The sequence below is a fragment of the Numenius arquata genome, chromosome 8 (assembly GCF_964106895.1).
Source record: "Numenius arquata chromosome 8, bNumArq3.hap1.1, whole genome shotgun sequence".
Classification (NCBI taxonomy): domain Eukaryota; kingdom Metazoa; phylum Chordata; class Aves; order Charadriiformes; family Scolopacidae; genus Numenius; species Numenius arquata.
The window spans coordinates 25943035-25970004 of record NC_133583.1 but is presented as its reverse complement, the minus strand read 5'-3'; the positions used below and the strand labels follow the sequence as shown (position 1 = coordinate 25970004).

At 48.3% G+C, this 26970-nt stretch overlaps 1 protein-coding gene across 1 annotated transcript in view; it reads right to left on the bottom strand.

Annotated features, from left to right (window-relative positions):
* Nucleotides 1-26687, bottom strand: part of HYDIN (HYDIN axonemal central pair apparatus protein) — a 177276-nt gene extending 150589 nt beyond the window's left edge. The window contains exons 1-7 of the mRNA XM_074151752.1: nt 26678-26687; nt 26430-26551; nt 25226-25351; nt 23377-23496; nt 19898-20032; nt 11874-12073; nt 1322-1446 (exon numbers count right to left, since the gene is read on the bottom strand). Of these exons, the coding sequence (XP_074007853.1) occupies nt 1322-1446; nt 11874-12073; nt 19898-20032; nt 23377-23496; nt 25226-25351; nt 26430-26551; nt 26678-26687 (838 nt within the window). The remainder of the gene's footprint in view (nt 1-1321; nt 1447-11873; nt 12074-19897; nt 20033-23376; nt 23497-25225; nt 25352-26429; nt 26552-26677) is intronic.
* Nucleotides 26688-26970: the final 283 nt, after the last annotated feature.

Sequence of the window (26970 nt, the reverse complement as noted above, 5' to 3'; positions counted from 1 at the left end):
CAGCCCTAACCTCTAGTGCTACTACTGATTTACCCCAGAGAAAGATCTAGCCCTCTGAATTTTATCCTATAGATTCTCTACACATACAAACGAGGCGCTTTTTGTGCTTCTCTATCTGAGATTTCAGTACTTTTCAAGAGTGTTATCCAAACCCACGAGCTTCTCAGAGCGAGCACAAACCATTCTCCGGCGGCAAGTCATTAACTGACAAATATTAAACAAAGCTGTGATAACTCATCAAGCTTACAAAGAGCATTTGGAAGATATAGGAGCATTTTTATAACTCTACAAACTGGAGACAACTCAGATGTTCGTTGCGGGGCTCAAGCATTGCAGTGGCATCCAGGTGAGGACATCCTGCTTCCCAGGACCGACGTTCAGGGACAGGGACGAAACAAACCCCTTTCAGGCACACCAAATGCATTCACGCAACGGGGAAAGCATCTCCTTCAGCATCACGAGATACCTCTGCTGAGCCAAGGCTGACAGAAGCATTTTAACACTGCACCTTTTTCCTGAGCTTTCCCTGAGTCACTTTTAAAGTGACATGAAGCTGAGAGCATTTCTGTGGCCTGACCATGGTGGGCTCATACCTTGTTAGAAATTTTACACCCGTATCTTGGGTGGCAGCAAGCGCTTCCTGCCAAATCCCAAGAGCCCTCAAGACCTGATGTTGTGAAGTATGGGATGTAGACGGGTAGAGGACAATATAGGTCTATGGCAAGACAACACAGAAGGACAGATGGGACAAAGGTGCGTAAGAGGCATGAGTGTTGGAAAGAGTCTGGTAAGACATGCATTAACAATATTCCGCTTCAAACACAGCATTTTCTAGGAATAAAACTTCACACACAGCAATGGGGAATCAATATTTCTCCTTCTTCCATTCAGCAACTCCCAGCAGAAACAGGATCCCAAAATCTCATTCGTCTTTGATGGGATCTACTATTTTGCACTTTTATTTGAGGGAAAGCTGGGACAGGGGAGGTACCCCTAGAGAAGGAATGAAGGTGGCTGAGACCATGGTGAATGATGGTGGATGACTATCACAAGGAGGTGATGGGTGGAGAACACCAGGCTGACACCAGGGTCCCCCAGGGATGGACACAGGACATACAGAACAAGGACAGACTCAGCCATTGCCCCTTTATCTGCTTATTTCTAAGCACTGAAACATGCAGAGGTTTTGAAATAAAAGGTTTTAGGAGTTGTTTGCAAAGCAAGCTCTGCATTATTCTGCTTAGAAAGGGCTCTGTTCTGAAGGATGGAGAGATTTTGAAGGATTGCAGAGAGGGTGCACCACGCAGCACCCAGCACTTACCTGTGTCGTAGTGAACTACCAGGGACCTGGAATGGTCCCCGGTTTTCAGCGGGTGAAACTCCACCGTTACTTGCATGGTGTCACCAATCCCGAGTGTCCCGATGGAGGGCTCCACAGAGAAAGGGCTGCAACACAAAGAGAGATATTGGGACCATTGTGGGAGATCTGGGGACTATGTTCCTTTCAGAAACAAGCCACAGCTGGTAGAGGAGAAACACAACATACAGCATGGGAAACACAGCTACTGACTCCCAATTCCGAAGAGATCCAGCCCTCAGAAGATGCTACGCTATAAAATGACCTTATCTCCCCCATATTCTCTGCAGTGAGGCTCCAGAGTCCGACTGGCAGCATTGCAACCAGAGGTTGGTTTTGGAAGAGCACGAGAGATGGTAACAGCTATTTGCAGGCACAACTTGACACCAGTTTCCTCAGGAATCTGTCTTTTCCTGCCTCACCTCAAGAGATGCAAATGTCAAGGCAATACCTGTTCCAATGAGATTATGGCATAAAAATCAGACAGGGAATAAAAGTCTTTTTCGACGACCAGAGAATAATCACGGCTTAAATTGCAGAATTCTTTTTTTTTTTTTTTTAACCTTAAAAACATCCTGGTTTAGCCTAAGAAAGGGCACGTATTATCAGCATTTCACTGAAAGATGCTCTAAGAAGAAAAGGAACAATCAGAAAAAAAAAAAAAAAAAAAATCTGTGTGCAAATGCAGATTAGAGCGATACCGTGACAAGACACAAAAGGAGCACCCCATTTACAGCCCAAATGATTAAATCCCTCGCTAAATGAAGCGTCATTAACGGGAGCACATCAAGGCGAGTTCAACGGGAGGTTTTCCTCTGCCATCTGGGACTCTGGGTTGCAATCCAAGCTCAGGAACTATTTGCTTGGCCCCGCAGACAAAAGGCTGGGCGACGTGTTGGAAATAATTATCAAAGCGCGCTGGTGTGGTTTTGACTTAATACGAGCGATGACAATTTGTCGCCAGGTAAAGAGCTCTAGGCTGACAGACACAAAGCTCGGTGCTTTAACGCTGGGGGGACAAGTCAGATGGAACACGTTTCTGCTCCACGGCAGCCGGGCTTCACGGCTCTCACACAGCCCCACTGGGAAAACAAAAGTTATTTGGTTTAGCGCTTTGCTGGTGGAGAATTTGCCACCTTAAAAGCGTGTTCTGGGAAGTTTCACCATGATTAGAGAATGCAGCGCGCAGGCGAAAATAATGAGCACTGGAGGCACGCGCAAGCTGAACTTTGTTCACGTAAGTAGTCACAGCTGATGAAATTGTTGGAGTTTCTTGCTCATTAAGGAGATATTGCTGCAATTAGGGGCCTGACCTCCTCCCATCACAACTCGAGAAAGCATTGCTGCTGACTCGGATGGAGAAGCATCAGGCCAGCAACGTTTACCTGCTGGACTTGAGACTTCTGAGAGAGAGAAGGAAAGACAAGGCCCCACCAGCCTCAGAACAGGATTGTTCTACGTGGTCCTGCATCTGCACTGATGGTCTCTGCTGGTGCTTGGGTGGGATTATGGCACAGAAATTTTCTTCCTTTTTTTTTTTGCCAGAAGCGTTGCCAGAATAGAAAAGCTGCTAGTTAAGGAAGGAAATTCCTGGCAACACTTCAGCACCACCTCCCATCCTGTCATCTTCCTACTCCTTCCCCATGTCTATGTATTCCTGCCCTCAGATGGTTGGGGTGGGATTAACACTCCTGGGCGGTGACTTCAGGGGGTGCCTGAGAAAGAAGATATCTTCATATTTTCAGATTATTAGAAGAAGAGGATCCAACCGAGTTCAGGATTCGGTTCTCGGGACAGAGAAACCAAGCACAAATCAGACGCTGCACCTCCTACATCCCACCCCACGCTGTACCCACAAGATGTTACCGATGTAGCAGGAGCTCACTATCCCTCACGTGGACCTGGTTCTCCAAGACCCAGAGATACAAGCTCCACGGTCAAACTTAACGCCTCTGAATTTCAGTCAACATCACTAAGCTGCTTCCTGCAGCCTACAGATAAGAAGAGATGCAAAGGAGACATCCCTGACACATCATAATAGTCAAAGGGAAGCCACTGCCAAGAGATGAAGTTGGCAGGCTAAACTGTGGCCTTTTATCCATTAATTGTGAGCTGTTCTTTAAGATAATCCTGGCCCTGTTAGATCTACCCTTTTAATCAATCACTACTGCTCCTGAAGGACAGGAAAATATAAGGTTTGAAGTTTGTTTTAAAATCCCATTTTCTTCCGATGTGCTTTTTAACTCTGCCCATTTGGACATTTGCTTTGTTGTACAACGTCTAAACTTTCACTCGTGCAGATCTCCCAATGGTACCTTGCAGTCCCCAGCATGCATAACCTCATCTAGCCACACCAATTCAGGAGAGACCTTCCCACCAGCCCCTGCTGAGATCTTGCCTATTATCCTCCCTTAGGAAGAGACCAACACTAGATTTGTAAGCAATTTCATAATGATTTTTGGCATCTTGCCTACTTTCACCAGGCATCAGCCCATTCTTGACAAATTTGAGCAAGAGCTTTGTCCCATGAAGATACCAAGGGCCAAATACTCCTGACGTAATTTAGAAACACAACCGGTGAGCGAAGGAAGCTGGAAATTCTGTGACTCAGGCTCTCAAACCACCCCGCCACCTTTTCTCCTGCAACCATACGTTTAGCAAACATATGGAGGCTACAACACCCTTCCTTCAAGTCCCATGCTGTGTTTACCTTCTACAACCAAACTTTCTTGGGCCCAACTGGTGTCTTAATTTGCATTACAAAATCATTGGAGTTTGGGAGAATTGACTTCATTAAAAGCTGCCTCCAACCCCAAGGCAGGCAGTAAAATCTCCGGGTGATTTAATTGCCTCATCTGTCCACTAAGACCTGCTGCAGGTAAAACCTAGAGATGATTTAATCTCAGCATATATTATTTTTAGTAATGCTTTAACAGCCAAAGTGTCACTATTCCAGTAAACCCAGTCTGTTTGGTCAAAGCATCCAGGCCCCATCCCTGTGCTGAAAAATCCTGTGTAGAGTCAGCGTTTCCCAAGCTCCATCTTTCCCTCTTTCACTCTATTTTCATATATTTTGGATGGTCTTTGTACATCCTATGGTAGCTCTTCAGTTCCACATATATATGGGTACTAGAGGGAGGGGTGCAAGGGGGCTCCAAGCACTGTGCCTTGTAGGATAATTTCCTGAGCTTTCCGAGGTTGGTGGGGACATTCCTAAATGGATCTTGTCTCGGACTGACCTTCTCCAGCCCCACAGCACAATGTCTGTAATGTCAGAAAAAGATAGTGCTGCACCGAGAGCTGCTTCCAGGACCATTTTCATCCCAAATATACTGGAATGACATTTGTCTCCCTGAATGTCACGGAGAAGAAACTCATTATCCTGCCTTAACAATAATAACGACGGGAAGAGACTTTCTATATTTATACTATGACTTCTTTTTATTACCAAGCTAGGCAGTTAAGAGCTGGCTATGGACACACAGAGGGAGGACAGGCACAAAGCCAGACTGGATAATGGGAAGTGCTTTGGTGGTTCTCTTCCTTTATCAAAAAGTGGTCAAAACGTGGCCATGTTTTCTGGGAGATACCATGGCAGGGGAGAGCTCTGAATGGTGACCAGCAGAATGATGCTGAATTGGCCCCACGGATTCACTACAGAGTTCTTCCTTGAGTGAAACGCACAACAAAGGCCGTCAAAGAGTGGTCGGGGTTGGAACGGACCTCTGGAGATCATCTAGTCCAACTCCCTGCCACAGCAGGGTCACTCAGAGCAGGCTGGACAGGAACGCGTCCAGGTGGGTTTGGGTTATCTCCAGAGAAGGAGACTCCACACCCTCTCTGGGCAGCCTCTTCCAGGGCTCTGCCACCCTCACAGGAAAGAAGTTCCTCCTCACGTTGAGATGGAATTTCCCATGTTCCAGTTTGTGTCCGTTGCCCCTTGTCTTGTCAACAGGCACCACTGAGAAGAGCCTGACCCCATCCTCTTGCCCCCTGCCCTTTAGATATTTATAAGCATCAATGAGGTCCCCAATGTCATTATGAAGTGACCAGATATGAAAGTCGAGCTCTCAATACTGAGGGGAAAGGCTGGGATTTCAGACAGGCTGGAAAATGCACTGAAGCTGAAAGCAGATGGGTTACGCTTGATGCCACAGAAGGGAATCCAGAGGAAGGAGGCAAAGAAAAGCAACACGGGCAGCACATGGGACTAGGACATGGTGGCACCTGCAGCTGGGTTGTGGATGGGCAAGAACATCAACTTGCTCGGGCCAGAAAACAGAAGTTGCAGCAGCTAACGTAGAAGGCTCAATGGTGTAGAGAGAGAATAAAGGACTCAAAGGGCAGCTGATGGGTCTATGAGCTTAGACAGATCCCTCCTTTCCTTCTAGTCCACTAACCCTCCTCCCTCTCCAACACACATCCGTGTGTGCTCGGCACATATCCACACCCACCACAGCCATGATGTGGCATTAGGACTGTCTTTACCCCAACACCACATCCTTACTCAGCAAAAAGCACACATTCTACTTACACTTCTTAAATTCTCTGCTAAATAAGATTAAATAAGACCAGACCAGTCCTGCATTTCAGTCTGTAAGGGCTGGCACTCCTCTCCCCCAGTACCTACGCTATCACTTGGGGTAACTGCATCTCGTATTTACACTTCCAAGCTCTACAGGACAGGGAGCACAGCCCATTCGTTTCTAAAGCGGAGTTTTAAGCGTTTCCGCAAAAATAATTAATCACCAAGTTATTACAGAAGTCATTCAAGAGAATTAGCGGCATTAAACTAAAGCTTTGCTACCTCTGTTGTTTATAATGACGCAGCCCCTGTAACAGGGACATTAATCCCCCGACGTTTGTAGGACAACGGCCTCTCTTGTGAAAACCTCCCTAAATATATTTGTTCAAAGACAATTGCCAGCTAATTTCACTGAATGTCACTGAATTTTTTTTAGAGTTGGAAGGGACCATAGAGATCATCGAGTCCAACTCCCCTGCCGAAGCAGGATTGCCCAGAGCATGTCAGAGCATGTTACTCAGGACGGCATCCAGGCGGGTCTTGAAGATCTCCAGAGAAGGGGACTCCACACCCTCCCTGGGCAGCCTCTTCCAGGGCTCTGGCACCCTCACTGGAAAGAATTTTTTCCTCATACTTGAGTGGAACCTCCCATGTTCCAGCTTGTGCCCATTGCCCCTCGTCCTCTCACTGGCAACCACTGAAAAGAGTCTGGCTCCCTCCTCCTTCAACCCACCCTTTAGATACTTATAAGCATTGATAAGGTCTCCCCTCAGCCTTCTCTTCTCCAGGCTAAAGAGTCCCAGCTCTCTCAGCCTTTCTTCATAAGGGAGATGCTCCAATCCTTGAATCATCCTCGTTGCCCTTCGCTGGACTCTTTCCAGTAGTTCCCTGTCCCTCCTGAACTGAGGAGCCCAGAACTGGATGCAGTATTCCAGTTGTGGCCTCACCAGTGCAGAGTAGAGAGGGAGAATGACTTCCCTCGACATACTGGTCACACTCTTCCCTACGCAGCCCAGGATTCCATTGGCCTTCCTGGCCACGAGAGCACACTGCTTGCTCATTGTCATTTTGCTGTCTACCAGGACCCCCAGGTCTTTCTCTTCGGAACTTGTCTCCAGCAGGTCCATGCCCAACCTGTATTGGTGCCTGACCTTCTTCTTCCCCAGGTGCAGGACCCTACACTTTTCCCTGTTGAACCTCATGAGGTTCTTCCTTGCCCAGCTCTCCAGCCTGTCCAAGTCTCACTGGATGGCAGCACGGCCCTCCAGGCTGTCAGCCACCCCTCCCAATTTGGTATCATCAGCAAACTTGCTGAGGATACACTCGGTCCCCTCGTCCAGGTCACTGATGAATATGTTGAACAGGACTGGACCGAGTATTGACCCCTGGGGGACACCACTGGTTACAGGCCTCCAGCTTGAACCCGCTCCATTAATCATTACCCTTTGGGTCCTGTCACACAGCCAGTTCTCAATCCACCTCACTGTCCCCTCATTCAGCCCACACTTCCTTAGTTTCCCAATGAGGATGTTATGGGAGACAGTGTCAAAAGCCTTGCTGAAGTCAAGGTAGTAATGATCTACTACCCTGTGGGGCAGTGCATTGCTCTGATTCTCATGCCAACTGGGAGGTCAATTCTTTTCTTCTGGGGCTGTCTGAACCCCAGGGCTCACCTGGGAGCTCAGTGGCAGGTATCTGAGCAACTTCTCATAGTACAAGCAAGCAACCAACTATTGATCACAACTATTGGTCATTCCTGTGAAAGCTTACACATGTGGCAGAGGGTCCAGAGGCACTCAAGAGATAGCAAGAAAAGAGTTGGTGCAACGCAGTGATGGTATGTCACATAGTGCGGTCCCCAGCACTGGCTGGAATAACCATTCCTGGCACGCCATGGTCTCATCACATAGGGAGAACATGGTTGTTGAGGTCTCAGGATGCATGGGGACATTCTGGCCTGGTCAACAGGAGGGAAACACTCAAAATTTGGTGGATAACACCAAACTGGGGGGAGCAGTCAGCACACCGGAGAGCTGGGCAGCTATTCAGAGGGACCACAATAGGCTGGAGAAACTGGCTGATAGGAACTTCATGCAGTTCAGGGATGGAAAACGCAAAATCCTGTATTTGGGATGGAATAACCCCTGGCAGTACAGGCTGGGCACTGGTGACATAGAAAGCATTTCTACAGAAGAGGACCTTAGGGGGCTGGAGCTCAGGACATGCTGAGATAAATGGGTTTGCACAGCCTTGAGAAGGAAAGATGAAGCACGATCTTAGTGCTGCCCACAGCTACGTAAAAGGAAGATGGAGAGAAGATGGAGCCAGGTTCTTCACAGCTGTGCAGTGATAGGATAAGGGAAAATGAACACAAGCTGTGGTAATGGAAAATCTGAGTAGATATTAGCAAAAAAATCTTTCACCATGAGGTCAAACTCTAGAACAGGGACCCAGAGAAGTACGAGAACCTTGAAGACATTCAAAGCTCAACACAAAAAGGCCCAGAGTAGCAAGTTGTGTTACTTGAAAACCCAATCAAACTTCGACACTGGTCTCGACTTGATCAGGGGTTTTGCTCAGATGATCTCCAGAGGCCCCTTCCAACCAAAGCTACTCTATGATTTTATCTCCTAAATCAGCCCGATTCTATTTCACATATTCTCCAAATTCTTCCTGTTCCCTATACACCTGGGAATATACCTACAGGCAGATGGTAGACAAACAGGCATTAGAGGACCTCAACCTCTCAACCTTTAAGAAAGTTCCCAATGAAGAATTCATTATGACATTTTGCTGAATGCTTAAGTGAAAAAAAAAAAAAAAAAAGAGCAGAAACACAGGAACTTCCAAGTATTTTAAAGAAATCTGAATGAAAGTGGGGGCGACTTAATTAGAATAAAATCCAGCTTATATTCAAAGATTTAAATCATCTGTTTGAAATTTCAAACTGGCTTTCAAAAGTTCATAATGAAATGGAAGAGATGACTGATGCCCTCAGCTGACAAGGGAAATCATATCAGCTTTTGATGTCCGTACACACGCAATCCAGTTATTCAGAATTCTACACTTTTTTTTGGTGTAGTTTGAAATAAAACCTCTGTCTTTATTGCAAGTCTGGACTGAAATATTTAATTGCTGAAGTTAAGAAACCCTTAAAAATCCATATCAAGCAGGATTTAACATATGCTCTATCACTCAATAGGATGGCTGCCAAGCACATTGTGAAAAGACGCTGGACTTTAGAGAATGACAGAATCACATGGGGTTGGAAGGGACCTCTGGAGGTCATCTAGTCCAACACCCCTGCCAAAGCAGGTCCACCTAGAGCAGGTCGCACAGGAACATGTCCAGGCGGGTTTGGAATGTCTCCAGAGAAGGAGACTCCACCACCTCCCTGGGCAGCCTCTTCCAGGGCTCTGCCACCCTCACAGGAAAGAAGTTCCTCCTCATGTTTAGGTGGAACTTCTTACATTCAAGTTTGTGCCCATTTCCTCTTGTCCTATCCCTGGGCACCACTGAAAAAAGACCGGCCCCACCCTCCTGACACCCACCCTTTAAGTATTTATAAGCGTTGATCAGATCCTCCCTCAGTCTTCTCTTCTCCAGACTAAAAAGACCCAAGTCCCTCAGCCTCTCCTCATCAGAGAGATGCTCCAGGCCCCTCATCATCTTTGTAGCCCTCTGCTGTCCCCTCTCCAGCAGTTCCCTGTCCTTCTGGAACTGGGGAGCCCAGAACTGGACCCAGTGCTCCAGATGGGGCCTCCCCAGGGCAGAGCAGAGGGGCAGGATGACCTCCCTCGACCTGCTGGGTGTTCATTTTGATAGGAACAACTAGAGCTGGAAATCCCAGAGGAAAATTGTACAGTGATTTGCAAGTTCCTGCCTACATACTTCCACAGGGAAAAGCAGCCGCCTGCTTAAATAGCATCCTAGAAGCCTTGCCAGGCCTTGGTGGAAGCTCCTCTTGGAGCCTCACATTTCACAGGAGAAAAGTAAAAAGCCTTCTTGCGAGTCCTGTTTTCCTGGGGAAGAAGTTGAGGCAACTCAGGTTCTCCAAGGCAGCCAGCAGGTCTGTGCTGCATTCCTGACCTCAGCTCCTACACCGAGACCTCCAGGACCAAGCAACTCATCACCAGCCAACTCAACTGATTTCCTTGCAGATGTGGTTTCAAAAAGGAGCAGTACAAGCTCTCCACAACTCCATTCACATCAGGCATTTAATCTAATCAAATACCACGTGCTTGTGACCCCCCCAAAGAACGGGTGTATTTGGCTAACAGTGGTATGTAACCATTTCAGAAGGTACTTACAATCAGGAGGTTGCAAGCTAACATATTCTAGCACTCTCCAGAAAATGTGGGAGACATAAAGCTCTAGAAGAAAAGGCCTTCAACCTGCACACCAGATGCGTGCTGCATATTTTTCTTGTGCTCTCATTACCATTCTGGTTTGGGGCTGTAGTCGTTCTGAAGCCTCTACTTCAGAGCTCATTGCACTTAAAAATATTTGGAACCAGACCAAACCTACTGCAAAATAAAGTTCCTGGACTACACGGTGTTATTGTCAGGGCCTCAGGACTGATTGCTTTGATCTACCATTTCCGATTGTCCTTGTTAAAATAGACACAGCTGCTGATAAAGTCTAAAATGTCTCTGTCACCAGCTCAGAGACATTTCCTAACACACTGTTTGGTCTACCTGAACTGAACTCCTAGAGCTGCCGCTTGTCACATGGTCAAGTTGTCTTCCTTTATTCGTTCTTTCAAACTGACAGGACTGGTCTCGCGAGATGCTCTGAGACATCACTGCAGTATCAAACTCTGCTGCAGCTTGCAGAGATCTATCAAAGGGTGCATCGTGCTTAAGACACTGTAAGCTACTGCACTGTTCCTCAGGGCTCAGTGCTGGGACCATTTCTGTTTAACATCTTTATTGATGATCTTGGTAAGGACATAGAGTGTATCATCAGTAAGTTCACAGATGACACCAAGTTAAGCGGGAGTGTTGATCTGCATGAGGATAGGGAGGCTCTACAGAGAGACTTGGACAGATTGGATCGATGGGCCAACGTTAACAGTATGAGCTTCAACAAGACCAAGTGCCAGGTCCTGCACTTGGGCCACAACAACCCCATGCATCGGTACAGGCTTGGGGAAGTGTGGCTGGAGCTGCCTGGTGGAAAAGGACCCGGGGGTTCTAATTGACAAGCGGCTGAAGATGAGCCAGCAGTGTGCCCAGGTGGCCAAGAAAGCCAATGGCATCCTGGCTTGCATTAGAAAGAGTGTGACCAGCAGAAGTAGGGAGGTGATTGTCCCCCTGTACTCAGCACTGGTGAGGCCACACCTGGAGTATCGTGTCCAGTTTTGGGCACCTCAATCCAAGAGAGATATGGAGGTGCTGGAGCAGGTGCAGAGGAGGGCAACGAAGCTGGTGAAGGGCCTGGAGAATAAATCGTACGAAGAATGTTTGAGGGAGCTGGGACTGTTTAGTTTGAGGAAGAGGAGACTGAGGGGTGACCTCATCACTCTCTACAACTACTTGAGAGGACATTGTAGAGAGGTTGGTGCTGGTCTCTTCTCACAAGCAAATAGCGATAGAACAAGAGGGAATGGCTTCAACAGGGTAGGTTTAGACTGGACATTAGGAAACAATTCTTCACAGAAAGAGTGGTCAGACACTGGAACAGGCTGCCCAGGGAGGTGGTTGAGTCACCATCCCTGAATGTGCTTAAGAGTAATTTAGATGTGGTGTTGGGGGATAAGGTGTAGGGGAGAACTTTGTAGAGTGGGGCTGATGGTTGGACTTGATGATCCCAAGGGTCTTTTCCAACCTGAATGATTCTATGATTCTATAAAACCCACGTGTCCTGCCAATTTCCAGGCAGCAATACAGCAGCTCAGATGTTCTGGCTCCTTTTTGTCACTCTTTACCAACCGTACCATCATGCCACGGTGTTTTGCACAAAAAAAAAAAAAAAAAAGAGTTCCTTTACCTCTGAGTGCTGATGCAGTAACGAGCCTCCCGGTTACCGACGTTGCGAACCAGCAGAGTTCTCTGGGTGCTGTACTTGACTGGGCAGATGGAGAAGTTCAGCTGGTCGGGGAAGTCCAGGATAGCTCGGGCACCTATCGCTCGGATGGGCACAATGAATTTCTCCCTCTCTGTGATGCAGGTGAGCTGGTGGAAGTAATCCTGAGGGGAAAGAAACAACGGCAGCACAGTGCAGTCAGTACCGTCCCCACGGCAGAAGGAAAGCTGCTGTTTTTTATGACTCTAACAGCAGCATTCAATAATGCAATAGTACTTTTTACCTTAACGACCTTTCATTCCAATAGCATGACTTGGACAGGGCTGTTAACTTGCAAATAGGAAACAACCTCATCGATTTACCTGCTTTTGCAGCAAAATTATCTGATGCCTTGATTCCGAGGCACCAAAACAGAGTAATTTCATGCAAGGGATTACTGGGGTAACGAGAACCTGCTTCGATCCCCACCGCGGACTATTAAAGGCACCACTAAGAGCCCAGTTGTGCCACAGCACTAACTCCAGTCCCAGCAATGCAGCAACCCCCTTCAAGCTTGGCAGAGGATGCTCAGGGACATTTTCGAGAGGATTAGTCAGTCTCTGGTGAAATACTTCTCAAGTTCGACATTATAATTGTTTTAAACTCTCAGGCGAGTGTAGGGTAGACATGTATTTCCCACCCCTTCCCATTACAGGCACAATGCTGGGGGGATACACTCTTTAAAAAGTTATCTCATGACCTCCCCACCCCAGAGCTGGCTCAGCTCTGTACCCAAACTGGAGTTTGGTCAAACTGGAGATGTTTGACAAGTACTTAAAAGCACTAACAATTCCACCCCTGCTCTCAGCAGCCTATTCCAGCCCTACCCAAGACTTAGAGAGTTCTTCCTGCTTCTCATCTCCGTTTCCCTTCACATCTCATCCCAGCCTCAGGGGACACAGGAGACAGCTCTGCTTCCTCTCTGTTGCACGGCCGATGCCTTAATCACATCCCTCCGGTAACGTCTCCAGAATAAGCGGCTTGGTGCCCCGTTAGCAACCCTAATACAAGGCATGGTGGCATCAGGAGCTGCAGACAGGAGACACCCAGCCATCCCCACCAGAGAAAACTCAACTGTGCTACTCCCAGCCATGGGCTTGTTCAGAAAAGAGCCAGACAGTCTCATCCCCCCCCTCGAGCTGTCTGGCATTTAGCAGTAGGAAGGCGAATTAAGCCACCAAAATCATTTTACTGTGGGGTTGAGCAGATCTATCTCCAGATGTATGGTGTGGCATCGCTGGGCAGGAAGCATCGCTTGTCCCTGCTGAAACCAGCGGTAAAACGGCCACAGCAGGGTCAGGAGCCATTATCCCCAGCAGCTTTCTTATCAACAAGCTGATAAAAGCTCTGCCTCTTACCATTCACTTGCTGTCCCGATCCTCTCTTCTCTTTTTTCCCCCCCTCGGTGCTTTTAACTCACTTGATATTTTTATAATTGCCGAAGCAGCAAGCAGACAATTTGATTTAGGAATTGCACGCAGCAGCAAGCTCCCTCAGCCAGAACCGGCTCAGATTCCTCCGTGCTGGGGATTCCCTGCTCCCATACTCATCCTCTCCAAGCCTGGAAGGGACCGAAGGCAGCCGGAGGAGGCACAGACACATTGCTATTGCTTTTAGCACAACAGCCACCACCCAGCCCCTACCAACCACCTGCTCACTTGGGGTTTAAGGTGACAGTGACAGACGCTGTCACATCCAAGATGTAAAAAGAATAAAGGAAGATTTTTTAATTTTTTTTTTTTTTAATAGGCTTCTCAAATATTCACACTGGAAACCGCAGAAGGGCTTTTGCGTCTCGTATTTGGAAGGTAAAATGCCAGGAAGGGAACCGCAGCAAACGACCTACAGAATTGAATATCACATTTCAGGAGAGCGTTTCATCTTCAGCAGGTTCTTCTGAATTAGCAATTTTGTACTCAGTCTCATAGCCTAAGCCCTCTAAAATAAAAGCTACGGGCAGCTCATGTGAATTTAAAGCACCTATTATGTGGGTACTTCACATCCCGGACTGTTTAGATCCTCAGAAACTGCATTAGCAAATGAAGAATGTTATTTTCTTCTTTTTTTTTTTTTTTTATTTGTTGTTTTGGTCCCACTACTGTAACAAAGGCATTGTAAATCCAGGTGAAAGCTGCGTGCCTTATTAAGCCTTGGCATGCCGTATTTACTTATCTCTCCCTTCCAGATGCCAGGTAGACAGAGGAGGATGCGAGCAGTTCAGATCAGCAGGGGGATAAAGAGAAAAAGACATTTCAACAATTGGAGGTATTTGAGGGAAGCAAAAGGAAATTATTTTCAAGTCGTTGCCACTGCTAAGGAGCGAGTGGATCAACAGAAATAAGAGCTCGAGGAATAAATCCCCCCCCACACCCCTATAAAAGCAAGCCCAGGCAGCTTGCCCAGCCCCGCTGCCAGTGAGGGGCACTGGGACCACAACACACAGGGAAAGGGACTTCTCCAGGTGCGGGAAGGAAAAGCAACAAGGATTTGGCCTCACAGAGACAACCACGACCTTGAAAAAGCCGCCTCTTGCCATTTGTGCCCACGCTGAGCCCCTTCTCCATGGGGTGCCCTGGGACACCCCCTCCCACACAAAGCTTGGCTCAAAGGTCTCCAGCATGAGCTGCCCCTTCAACCAACTTCTCTGACCCCGCCAAAGTGGGGGGAAGAACCTAAGGAAAAAGGGGTGCTAAGACAGAAGGTGGCATGAATCACGGTCCCTGAGGCTTTTGAAGGCTGGATGGTCCTCCCTTAGGAGGAGATAAAGGCTGCGATGCTCCACTGCAGCACTGCCCTGCGTTACCAACTCTGCTATGAAACAAGTTTAAACGTCATCTTTCACTCTGCAACTGCAAACCCTCAGCCGACTGTTTAAATCCAGGTTTCTAAATAAACATGCCCAGGTGAGAGAGGGGTTGCATCATGTCTCTCCTTTAAAGAATGCCACGTATAGATGCAGCTTCAGGCTAGAGATTTTCATGAAAATACAACTTCATCCTTCATACACCTCCTCTCTCAATTTCAAGGAAGACACAGATGATTATACGATGGTTCCTCCTCTCTTATTCCCCTTTGATAAGCAAAAACCTACAAGTTGGCCAATACTTGGCCTTCCAAGTATCACCAATGGCATTTGAATTACCACCCACTGAAACGAAAGCAGCTGCTCGTCTCAGAGATGTCATTTCAGGCTCTTTGCAAACTCAGGCAAACGCTAATTACCACTGCAGCGATACCAACCTTCACTGCCCAGTATGCCAGCAAACTCAGACCTCAGTTTCACTGCAAAACTGATGCTAAACACCGAATTCCTTGTAGCAGACAACTGCAAAGAAGAAATCCTCGTAGCACGAGGTACCACCAGTAAGTCAAGCAGGGAAAACTCCCTGCTGAAACCAGGAGACCAGAAAGGCTGGCAAATAAGGGCCGTTAAAAGAGAGGAGGAGGAGGAGGAGGAGAAGGAGAAGGAAGAGGAAGAAGAGGAGGAGTGGAGGATGAAGATAGCTCCACATGAGACAGGCTACCCCTTCTCCTGCCTCCCTCAGTCACCGATTCACAGGAGGCTTTGAAATCAGTCGCTTGGCTCCAGGTTCATTTCGCAGAGCCCTTTGCCTTGATCTTCTGCCCCTTCCCCCCTCCCAGGAGTCTCCTTAAAAGTACACTTGGAATGGCTTCTGTGTGCTACAAAACATCTCTAGCAGGGCTGGACTGAATTTTAAAGGAGTTAATTTCAGTAATGCAATAACTCATCGTCCTGTCATATTTCATATTATTCAATGAGCGTTAATTCAGTCTCCACCGAGCATCGGTAATGAATTTTGCAAACCTCACAGACTGAACTTGTATTGCCTGAAAATATTGCATTGCTACAGCAGAAAAGAGCAGGAGGACAAGACAGAGCAAGCTGTGCCATGGTTTTATAAGCTTCTTGCTTCCTTCTTCCTCTAAGATAATCTATTAATAAGCCCGAAGGACACACAAATATAAGTATTCCCGTCTGTTGTTTATTTGCCAGTCAGTTCCACAACGGTTTCCAATTAGGCAAGGGCTGCCAGACCATAACGTAAGGACACCCGGGAGCACAGGGTGGCACGAGAACACCCACACTGTACAACCGGAGCCGCGGAACAGCGGTGCGTAAATCAGAAGCAGCAGGAGTAACTAATTGGAAATGTTGCCCAGCAGAAAAATTAGCATTTCGTATTTATAACGCAAGTGCCAATAAACAAGGAGACACGTCAGCTCTTTATTTACTCCCTGACAGCCCAATGGTGTGGCACATTCCCAAATGACGGCGAGACGACGGGAAACCGTTCATTTTTCAACAAAGGGCCGCCTGGCACATGGCATTTCAGCCACCGACAACTCACGTGGCCCTTTTATTTAGGCCTTCGCTGCAATTTCACTCCCATGAATCAGGAATTACTTCGCTGAAGTCAGGCTGAACTCCAGGGAAGAGGAGATTCAAAGCAAGAGATTTACATAAAGCAACTCCACGTCTGGAGGGCTCTCCGACTCTGACAGAGGGGTTTGGACCCGCATCCCAGGTCTCTGGGTTATCCGCAATCCCTGCGGATGGTGGAGCAGCAGCGATGGCTCAAAGGCAGCGCTCATAAACCTTCCACAACTAAAAGGCGGGTATCGGAATAACAGAAGCACAGAACTGTAGGGGTTGGAAGGGACCTCTGGAGATCATCTGGTCCAACCCCCTACCAAAGCAGGTCCACCCAGAGCAGGTCCCACAGGAACATGTCCAGGCGGGGTTTGAATGTCTCCAGAGAAGGGGACTCCACCACGTCCCTGGGCAGCCTGTTCCAGGGCTCTGCCACCCTCACAGGAAAGAAGTTCCTCCTCATGTTTAGATGGAATTTCTTATGTTCAAGTAACCCCTCACACTGGTACAGGTTGGGGCTGACCTGCTGGACAGCAGGTCTGTAGAGAGAGACCCGGGAGTCCTGGTGGACAACAAGTTGCCCATGAATCAGCCACATGCCCTGGTGGCCAAGGAGGCCAATAGCATCCTGGGGGGTATTAAAAAGAGCGTGGCCAGCAGGTCAAGGGAGGTCATCCTCCCCCTCTGCTCTGCTCCAGGGAGGCCTCATCTGGAGCACTGGGTCCAGCTCTGGGCTCCCAGTTCCAGAAGGACAGGCAACTGCTGGAGAGTCTCCAGCGAAGGCTACAAAGATGATCAGGGACTGGAGGAAAAGCTGAGAGCCCTGGGGCTGGAGAAGGGCAGACTGAGAGGGCATCTCACTGATGCTGAGCAATATCTAAAGGGCAGGGGGCAAGAGGATGGGGTCAGGCTCTTCTCAGTGGTGCCCGGGGACAGGACAAGGGGCAATGGGCACAAACTGGAACATGGGAAATTCCATCTCAACATGAGGAGGAACTTCTTTCCTGTGAGGGTGGCAGTGCCCTGGAAGAGGCTGCCCAGAGAGCGTGTGGAGTCTCCGTCTCTGGAGATATTCCAAACCCACCTGGACGCGTTCCTGTCCAACCTGCTCTGGGTGACCCTGCTGTGGCAGGGGGTTGGACCAGATGATCTCTAGAGGTCCCTTCCAGCCCCTACAATTCTGTAATTCTGCACGTGAGGAACTGCAAGCCCAATGCAGGTGGCTTTTACAGAACCATTTCCCCAAGCCTGGCTCTTTGCTAAGCGGTTCTCAAGGGCGCCGTGCGCCTCTTGACTGCGCTCCCGATGCATTTCTAGCCGAGCCACAGCACTCTGAGACTGCGCTGACTCACACCCCAGCAAGTACGAGACAAAATGTTCCGTCTGTACGAAAAGTCCGATTCTGCTGCGCAAACCCCCACGTGCTCCTCCCCGATGCCCTGCACAACCCCTGCAAGGAGCACAACAGTCAGTTCAGCAGAAACCATCGCTGAAGCTGCTCAAGGGCGAGGAGACAAGAGACAAAGTGGTGGACGTTGGTGCTCTTTGGGGTTCTCTCACTTTCCCTCTATTTGCAGTGATGTTCAAGTGTTGCTCTGCTGCCTCTCTAAACCTGAAGAGCAGCACTTTGCCCTTCACGAGCACCGATTTACCTCTTCCACCCCAAAAATGAACACTAATTAATACTAATAAATCACATTTTAAAGGCACCAGTGTACTCTGCAAAGCCTATCTCGGTGAGATTAAGCTCTTGTGTCACTTCGGTAGTTTGGAGAACTGCCCTAGGCCAACATAATTTTTACCCTAAATATTAATGATGTTAAATAATTTCTCAGCCCCTCCAAAGGAACAGATTATTCCACAAGCACTGGGAGCCAGGGACCACAGGGCATTTCCTCTTTAGTTATCTATATCCATGCTGTCTGAGGATAGCACAAAGTGCTAAGCTACATCTAAGCAGCAAGTGAAAGATGAAAAAAAAAAAAAAGCTATACCAAATGAGATCTTGGACCTCTGGCCTGCTGCAGAAATAAAACGTGGCTCAGAGCTATCCCCTAACCTTGACTCTCCAACAAAGCCATGCAAAGAATCAGAATGGTTTAAGTTAGGAGGGATCTTAAAGATCATCTAGTTCCAATGCAATTAGCAGGGACATAAGGAGCCCCCTCTGCTGGGAGGACAGGCTGAGAGAGTTGGGGGGGTTCAGCCTGGAGAAGAGAAGGCTCCGGGGAGACCTTAGAGCCCCTTCCAGTCCCTCAAGGGGCTCCAGGAAAGCTGGGGAGGGACTCTGGATCAGGGAGGGGAGCCATAGGACGAAGGGGAAGTGTTTGACACTGGAAGAAGGGAGATTGAGATGGGATCTGGGGAAGAACTTCTTTGCTGTGAGGGTGGTGAGAGCCTGGCCCAGGTTGCCCAGAGAAGCTGTGGCTGCCCCATCCCTGGAGGGCTTCAAGGCCAGGTTGGAGGGGGCTTGGAGCAACCTGGTCTGGTGGGAGGTGTCCCTGCCCAGGGCACAGGGTGGGACTGGGTGGGCTTTAAGGTCCCTTCCAGCCCAAACCATTCTATGATTCTACGTCTCAAAGTCATCTGCAGCACACCAACCTCCCGCTGAGCTAATGACATCTAGAGCTCGGTGTGTCCGTGCTGAGCTGGCTCCCTGCCCTGTGCACAGCGCTCCCTCTCCCCCAGACCCATAGCTGGATGGCAGGCAAATATCCTGATGGACAGCACGGCTGCAAGGTGTGAAAATAGAGGGTATGGAACAACACCATCTTTCCTCCAGTCCAGGGCAAGGCAGGGAAGTGACTGCCAGCTGGGAAAGAGAAAAGGTCTCTGGATCTATTTATTCCTTTAGCATTTTCTACAATAATTAAACCCCTACCATTGAGTAGAGAGATGCAAAGCACCTTAACACCCAGCCCAGCCCGTCAGCCCCTGCTGCAGTGGCTAAGAGCAATGTCAAGATGTGACCAGCAGCAGAACTGCCTGACCACAGCCTAGAACAGACCTCACTGGGATATAACCAGTCTGCAAGAAAAACGACAGCTTCAGAGATAACGTTCCGCTGCCTCACTGCTGTGTCCAACATGATAGACATTGAAGTGACTCCAGTTTTCAAAGGGTAGCGGTCCTGACTCTGATCAGACTCAACTTCAGGGTCTCCAAATAATGGGTCACTTTTAAACAGACTTTTGTATTTATAGTAAGTGGAGCAAACCCATAATTGTGCAGCAATGGACAGATACCAGAAAGCAACACCTTGAGAGGCTGCCCCACCACAGACAGAGCCTCTTCTCATCCCTGAAGCCCAGAGACATTACATTAAGTGTTCCCCTGCTGAAGGATAAAAACAGCCTGAAACAAATAAGAGCCTCCAGCCTATGAGAGCATAATCTTCACCATGGGGAAAGAGCTTCCCCTGCTTCTAGATCCAGCACAACCCCACTGAAACCAGGACAAGTTCCTCAAAACCCAGACCAGATGCCCTGTTCTGAATCTAGCCCTGCATGTTCACATTCCACTGAAGGCACCAACCTCTTGGGACCTCCAATCTCACCTTGTTCTCCTCGGGGGTGAAAAGGACACGGAAAGTTGAAAGCATGCCAGGTGCTACCTTACGGCACACATCACTGGGGCTGATCAACTTGAAATAAGGTGAGCTCTCCAAGACGACCTTCACCAGCCGAGGAACCTGCAAGAAAGACAGGAAACTATAATTTTGCCACTCATGGAAACTTGAGAAGAGAAGAGACCTGGCCATGCCCTGGTGACATCCTTCCTTAACCACCCTCCCAAAGCACTTTGAGCTCTTGAGGCACCTGCACATAATGCACAAGGGTGGACTGGAATCCATTCTGCCTGGGCAAAACAGCTCTAGGCCAGAGGCAGGAGGACAATGCCTTGCTGTGAAGCAATCACAAAGCGAGCAAGACATCACCAGTATGGAGAGAGAACACCCAAACCAAGTCATCCCCATGTTCAACAAGCCCAAAGAACCCGATTGCTTCTGCGTGCAGAACTCCGTGCAGTCACACCTTGACAAGGGGGATGTATTTTTTGAAGGCAAAGCAGTATTTGTTATAGTGGGGCAAGGAAAATATTCACTCCTAACGTACTGGGTTTGAGTGGGGCAGTCAAGCTGCAGTGCTTGCAGTCATGCAGGCAGAGCAGCAAGAGGAGACCACAGATGTTGTAGCTGTACTGGGAAGAAAAGCAAGCTGAAGAAGAGCAAAAGGAGGAACATAGGAAAACAAAACCTCAGAAACAAGGAGAGAATTTAAAGGGGGCTGTAAAGAAGCAAGGAAGAAACACAACTCTACAAGGAAAGGCTGATGCAGGAGACAAGAGCAGTCAACTTACCAAAATGATGGAAAGCCAGACGACCCCCCAGGCTGTGCCTACCAATTATGGGCTTCAAAGGCATTTTCTGCCTTGACGTACACGACCAGCACTGACTCACAGTGTGGTTTCATTATTAAAAGCCAATCTTGGCTCTCAGGAGGCTCCTGCTGCCTGGTGATTGTAGCCAGGCAGCTGCCAGTGCAGGAAACCTAGATTTCTGGGTATTCCTGCCCACATCCAGGAGACCCTGCAGGCACCTGAGTGCAAGTTTCTGCCCTCTGGGACACCACAAGCACAGAGAGAGCAAACAGGCATCTTCTAGCACAGCCCCGAGCACCAAATCTCATCTCACAGAGTCTCTTTTGACTGACAGGCAGCTTCACTGATAAACAACAAGCCCACAGGAAGCTTGGCAAAAACGGAGATCCGTTCTGCACCACCCACCCGAGCCCAACAACCCATGGCCAAGGCGTTCCTGGACTCTCCAAACACCCTTCGCTCCCAGCAGTGCCCTGGGGGAGCACGTTCTGGGAGCCAATTTCACCCTGCAGACAAAGATTCTGGTCACCGAGCCCTGTGGGAGATGAACACACTTGGCAAAGACCTTCAGCAAAAGCTACCCAGAACATCTCTGAGGCTGGTGAGGAGCAGCCCGAAGACAGAAAAGCAGTTTAAGAACCCACAGGTAAGAGCAATAAGTATATAGCGAAGCACTTCCATATTTGAATGAATTTGGAATATACTTTGCCATTAGCTGGATTTTTATGGAGCAGACAACCTCAGGCTACCATGCACTAAAAGTCAGAAAGAACCTGGGAAACTGGTGAGAAAACTTCGAGACAGAGCACACTGTTGTTTTTCTCCAGGACATTACCAAAAGCAAGCAAAATTAGAATATAACAACCTCTCTTGGGATTAGCATCTCTTATCTTTGCGTACTTAAATATGCCAAGGATTTTCCTTAGAGCTGATCTTACTTTTACACCGGTGCTGTCCCAGGGTTGAGGTCTTAACTGGCTTCAAAACTAATTCATTTTGGAAAAAAATCAGCAGTTCACACATTGCCTCCCCTTTACGGGGCACACAAATCCCAAGGTGCAGCTGTACAAGTTTTTTTTTTTGTTTTGCTTTTTTTTTTTTTTTACCGGGAATGGCAGAAATGTTGATGCAGATGTTCTTTTCCACTTGAGGAAGCACAAATAGAGCAAATTAACTGTTTGCCTGGTGGCTGGTACTTGGCAAAGACAAACATTTTGAAGTGCCACATGGATAACAGAGCAGCTGAAGCCAAAAGACTTAGTGGGAAGGAAGCAGAGCCATAGGAAGAGAGAAACTGAGGCACATTTTAATCAGGAAAGAGGATACCTACAGCACAAAGAGTGCCCAGAACCAGTGTGGGCCACACCAATGGTATCCCTTGGGCACAGGTATCCATGCTGCATCTTTCCAACATTCCCGAGCTAAAGGCCAGACCAGGAATGGCACAATACTCTCTGGGAATAACTGAGGGACCACATCTGCATCCTATCTCACCAAAGGGTCTTCATTTTCAACCATGTCCCTGTCAAAACCTGTTATCCCAGAATATACTTTGGCTTCTCCTGCATTTCTTCCACCTGCAGTATGCCTCGACAGCTTTTTTTTGTCCACCTGTTGGTTTCCCCAAGGGGTAGATTTGGAGAGGGGGTGAATTCACCTGCTCTTGTGTACCCTTCCATTTTCCCATCCTGCCCCCCTCTCACATATACATCTTCCTATTCACTATCTTTAATTACACCTTTCTTTTTCTGACCTTTCTCTGCTTCCAGCGCACTTGCTGTTAGGTGTCAAGAGAAACCCTTGCATCTACAATGTTCCCTCCCAGGGCACTTTCTAACTCAGCTCTTTTCCTCCCTCCTTGTCTTTTCCCACCAGCTTGCTCTTGGCACATGCCTCATTCCAGCAAACGTTTCCCCTGCCGAAATTCAAAAGGTCTCAGTTTTCCTCTTCGCAGCGAACAAAATTGCTGACATTTTTCAACTTTTCCCTTCTCAACTTTCTTGGGAAATCTCAAAGTGATCACAGTTGGTTTTTTTCTGGTTTTTTTTCAAGTAAAGGTGGAGACCTTCAAGAGTGCATTACTCTGGATGTGCTCTGGTCCTCCGTAGGGAAAGCAGGAAGCCACTTTATGTTAGAAAAACCTCAACAGAACTGAATTAAGCTTAGCAGGAGCCTGAAGTGGCACCTAAAGGCCTCCCACTGCTTCTGCTAAATCAGTCTGTTTCCACTGCTGTTTCAAAACACCTTTCCTGGAGTGCTAATGCCGCTAATTATAACTTATTCCAGCATAAAGAGGAGAAGACTCATCCCCTGTGCTGTGACTGTAAGCTGCACAGAGGCAGTGATGCCCTGCCAGAAACCAAGCTCAACCCAGGAGCCACCAGGACACGGGGCACGCTCGAGGTAAAGCATGAAAAGCAGGTAAGAACTGTACAGCCCTCACCGTTCCCATCAATCCACGGCTTCCAAGGGGAAGGATGCTGACTAGGAAAGCTCCTTTGGGTTACATACCACCAACGCATGGCCAAAATCAGGGGGAGAATCCCCAGCACAGGAAGATTTCTACCGCCTTGCAAAGTCAAGGTGTTGAGGTGCTTTATTCCAGATGTGCTACCCTCTTCCAGCAGCGTTAAACCTCCGCGTCCCAGCGCTTACCTTGTCGTTGTTCCTCAGGATCAGTGGCACTTCATAGACTTCGCAGGGGACGTAGCTCTGAAACACCACCTCTGAGGGGAAAGGCTGAAACAAACTCTGTTCCAGGTCAACTGTTGAGAACTGGAGAGGCAAGACAGAGCGGTGAGAGGTTCAGCTGCTGGGAGAAAGGTTCAGGAATGAGAGTCCTACACTGGTTTCCGGTGACAGAGTCTCGGGGTGAGTACGCCTGTCCAGCTCACACCAGGGAAACAGTAACTCACCCATCTGCGTTCTGAGCTGACCCAAAGTTTCTGGACCACATTGCTAAGAAGCTCTTTTGGTAGATGTTTCTCCAGGTCTCCTTCTCCAACAATGTTACACCTCCAAGCAGAGCCCTCTGCTAATGTGGTCACGCAGCTCCAAAGCACTTACTGGAAGAGCCATGAGCACTCATTCATGGAGCAAGCAAAACCCAAAAACTTACATGAGATTCCATGGGAAACAATTTTGGGATGATCTTTACTCCAAGACAGGCAGAGTCCTACACATCCCCAAATTGTTTTTTTGGATATATAGCCCAGAAACCAGTAAAAGAACAGTACCAGAGGAGGTAAGGCCGAGGTAAGGCCAAAGTAACCCAGTCGTTAGATAAAAGACAAATGAGGTGAATGCTGGATGGTGAGAAGGTTCAGCTCTTTTCTCAGCATTACTGGGCAATTTGAGTAAGACTGGACTTGGTATCTCCTTTTCCCACGAGCTTTAAATGGGTCCCTTATTGTATTCTATTATTGCTGTTTTATTTAATACCGCTGCAGAAGCACAGCTGAAAATACACACAAACAGCAAGTGCTTGCAGAGCAGAGGCGTTACTTTGAGAAAATTCCTCCTTGCTTTGTCTCCCCCTCTCCCAGCTGCACCATTCCCACCCGAGAGACACCGGCAGGTCCGGAGCAGTCACGGTCACGCCGTGGCTAGCAGCTCCAGCACACGGCCAGTTATTCCTGCAGGCGCCTGACGCGTTCCTGACCTTCTGGTGCCGTCTAGAGCAATCCTTAACCAATTTGTTACATGTCTCTCGCTGGCAATTCTCCACTCTACAGCCTACCTCAGTGGTCTACCCCCTTTGGGCTTGTGTTATACTGAGTCCTGTAAGAAAAGCGGCTTTAAACGTACATCCAAGTAAGCATTGGTCCAGATGAAGTGCATCCACTCCCCTCTGCTCCTGTATATTGGCAGCCTGCAAAAATCTAACACTCAACAAGGGTTCCACACATTGTTCCAACCCAAAGCATTAATGCAATTGGGTTTGTTAAAACTTGACAATCTTCAAGGCCAGGCTGGATGGGGCTTTGAGCAACCTGGTCTGGTGGGAGGTGTCCCTGCCCAGGGCATGGGGGCTGGAACCCGATAATCTTTAAGGTCCCTTCCAACCCCAACCATTCTACGATTCTGTAATTGACTAATTACCATAGGGCCTACAGTCTTCAAAGGCTGCCGTCACTGAGGGAGTCACGACCTCAAGCATTTGGCAGTGACTACCCCAAAGCAAGAGGTGGCTATTTCAGCAGGAGGATGGCAAATGGCAAGCTCATGCCCTTGCGTCCTGCTCCAGCATCGTGTTTTAGTGACAGCAGCTGAACTCCAGCAGAGGTTATTTATATCGGCTTAGCGCAGATCAGGACTTCAACGTCTCACCAGGGAAAAATGTTGTACCTTTCCCCCAGCAGAAGTAACTCCACCACCATCAGTTTGAAAGGACAACCAGGACCTAGTCACCAAGGTATTTAGATAAGCTGGAGGCCTGTCACGAGCCCACGCTCTCCTCAAATGTCACATCAAAACAGCAAGGAAAAGGGCAGGAAAAGGCTACCTTTTGATGCGAGTTTTCACTCATGTCTAGGAGCTGGATAATCCAGGGCCGTCTCATCTCCCGAGTGCTGGCCAACCTCTGCTCGGTGGTGAGAGACATCTCCTTCAGGAAGGCAGAGGGAGTCAGCTGAAATGCAAAACATCAGCAAGAGCTACAGAAACGGCTTTGTTCAGAAAGGCTTTTCTTGTTCAAGTGCCAGTGATGAATAATTTGTGACCACAGCTACTAGGATAATCCTGGAAGTCCCGTAAGTTACCTGCTGAAATATTTAACATCAGTAAATTAATGATATAGAGCGGAATACACATGCTCTAACCAAGTGCCTCTGTCCCATTAGCTTCTCCGTCATGATTCGATGTGACACGTCTGGGGATTTCTGCTCTTTGGGCATTTATTTCCTCTTTAGTTTTGCTGGATTGAGCCAGTGACCTTCGAAGAGAGGAGGGAGGAGTTATCAGAAATCCCCTAACTCCGTCCTTGCACGATGCTCACAATCAACATGCATGTGGAGATGTCACTGCTGGGCGAGTCGGAGGAAAGCAGAAAAGCAGCCACTGTGCCAAGAGTGAGGTGGAGAGGAATGGGTCCAAGTTTTACTTATCTCTTTTTAATTAGCAATTGTTTTCTCTCTGTTCTGGCCTCACAGACTCCTCCACAGAAGCATACGGAGATACCTCCTTGACAGAGCCTCAGCACAAGGTCGTCTCCAAGTCAAGTGAGCTCCAGTCAGCAAAGGGGACGTTTGTGGATGAGAAGGAAGAATTGCCCTGAGTCCAGCGCTGTCTCTGCAGGGCTGGATTTGTGCTCTACGCACAACATGAAATAAAACAACTGGTTTGGAACCTGTTCTGTCTGGGACCAGGCACATCTCTAAGTCTTCAGGCAGAGTTTGAGCACGGGCCCAGCTGCCCAGAGGGCAGGTATGGCCAGAGCAGCAAGTATGGACACGTGACAGAAGATATTACTGCCCAATAAATTCATTTAACTGGGCTCCAGTGGCACATCCAGGCAAGACTCTGGATTTTCCCAGCACACAGTCCATCCCTCACTGCATCATGACAGCTACCCCCAACAGAATGAGGGCATCAAGAAGATGTCCAGCTTCACCGTGCTGCAGGACAAACAGGAGGGGAAGGCAGCGGAGGGACACAGGGGGAGTTTCCAGCCTTAAGACAGCTCCTGCCTGGCCACAGCAGATACTTACAGTTACAGACTCCTCTTCCTCTCCGACTAGCTTCAGATTATGAGGTGCTACCACTTTGCTCTGGAACCCATCATCCGTTTTAAAGGACGCCATGGCCCGATGGAGCTTGCCAGTGGCCGTGTCTCAGCTCACCTGGAAGGAGAAACAGTAGGACTTTGAAAATCCAGAATCCCATTCACGGCAGACCCAAAGGACGCACATCTCCAGGCTGTGGCACCCTTCCTAAGTGGAACACAATGCCCCCCCACCCTCTTCCATGATTACACCATATTTAAATAGCAGAGTTAAGATTCATAGAAGTAAAACCCCAACACAATCATTTCTTGAGGCAAAACCACCTTCTGCTGTAGGTACAGTCCCACGAGCCACAAACACACCCGGGCCTGTTGGCATTTCCCACCTTCCCACACTTCCATTACTTTTGGAACCCCATTTCCTGGGATTATTAATCAAATCTCTATTAATATCCAAACTGTCCTTTATTACTCTTTAAAAAATTTCTTTGGCGGGCACAGAAGGCAGGTAAGCGTCGTTTAAGCTG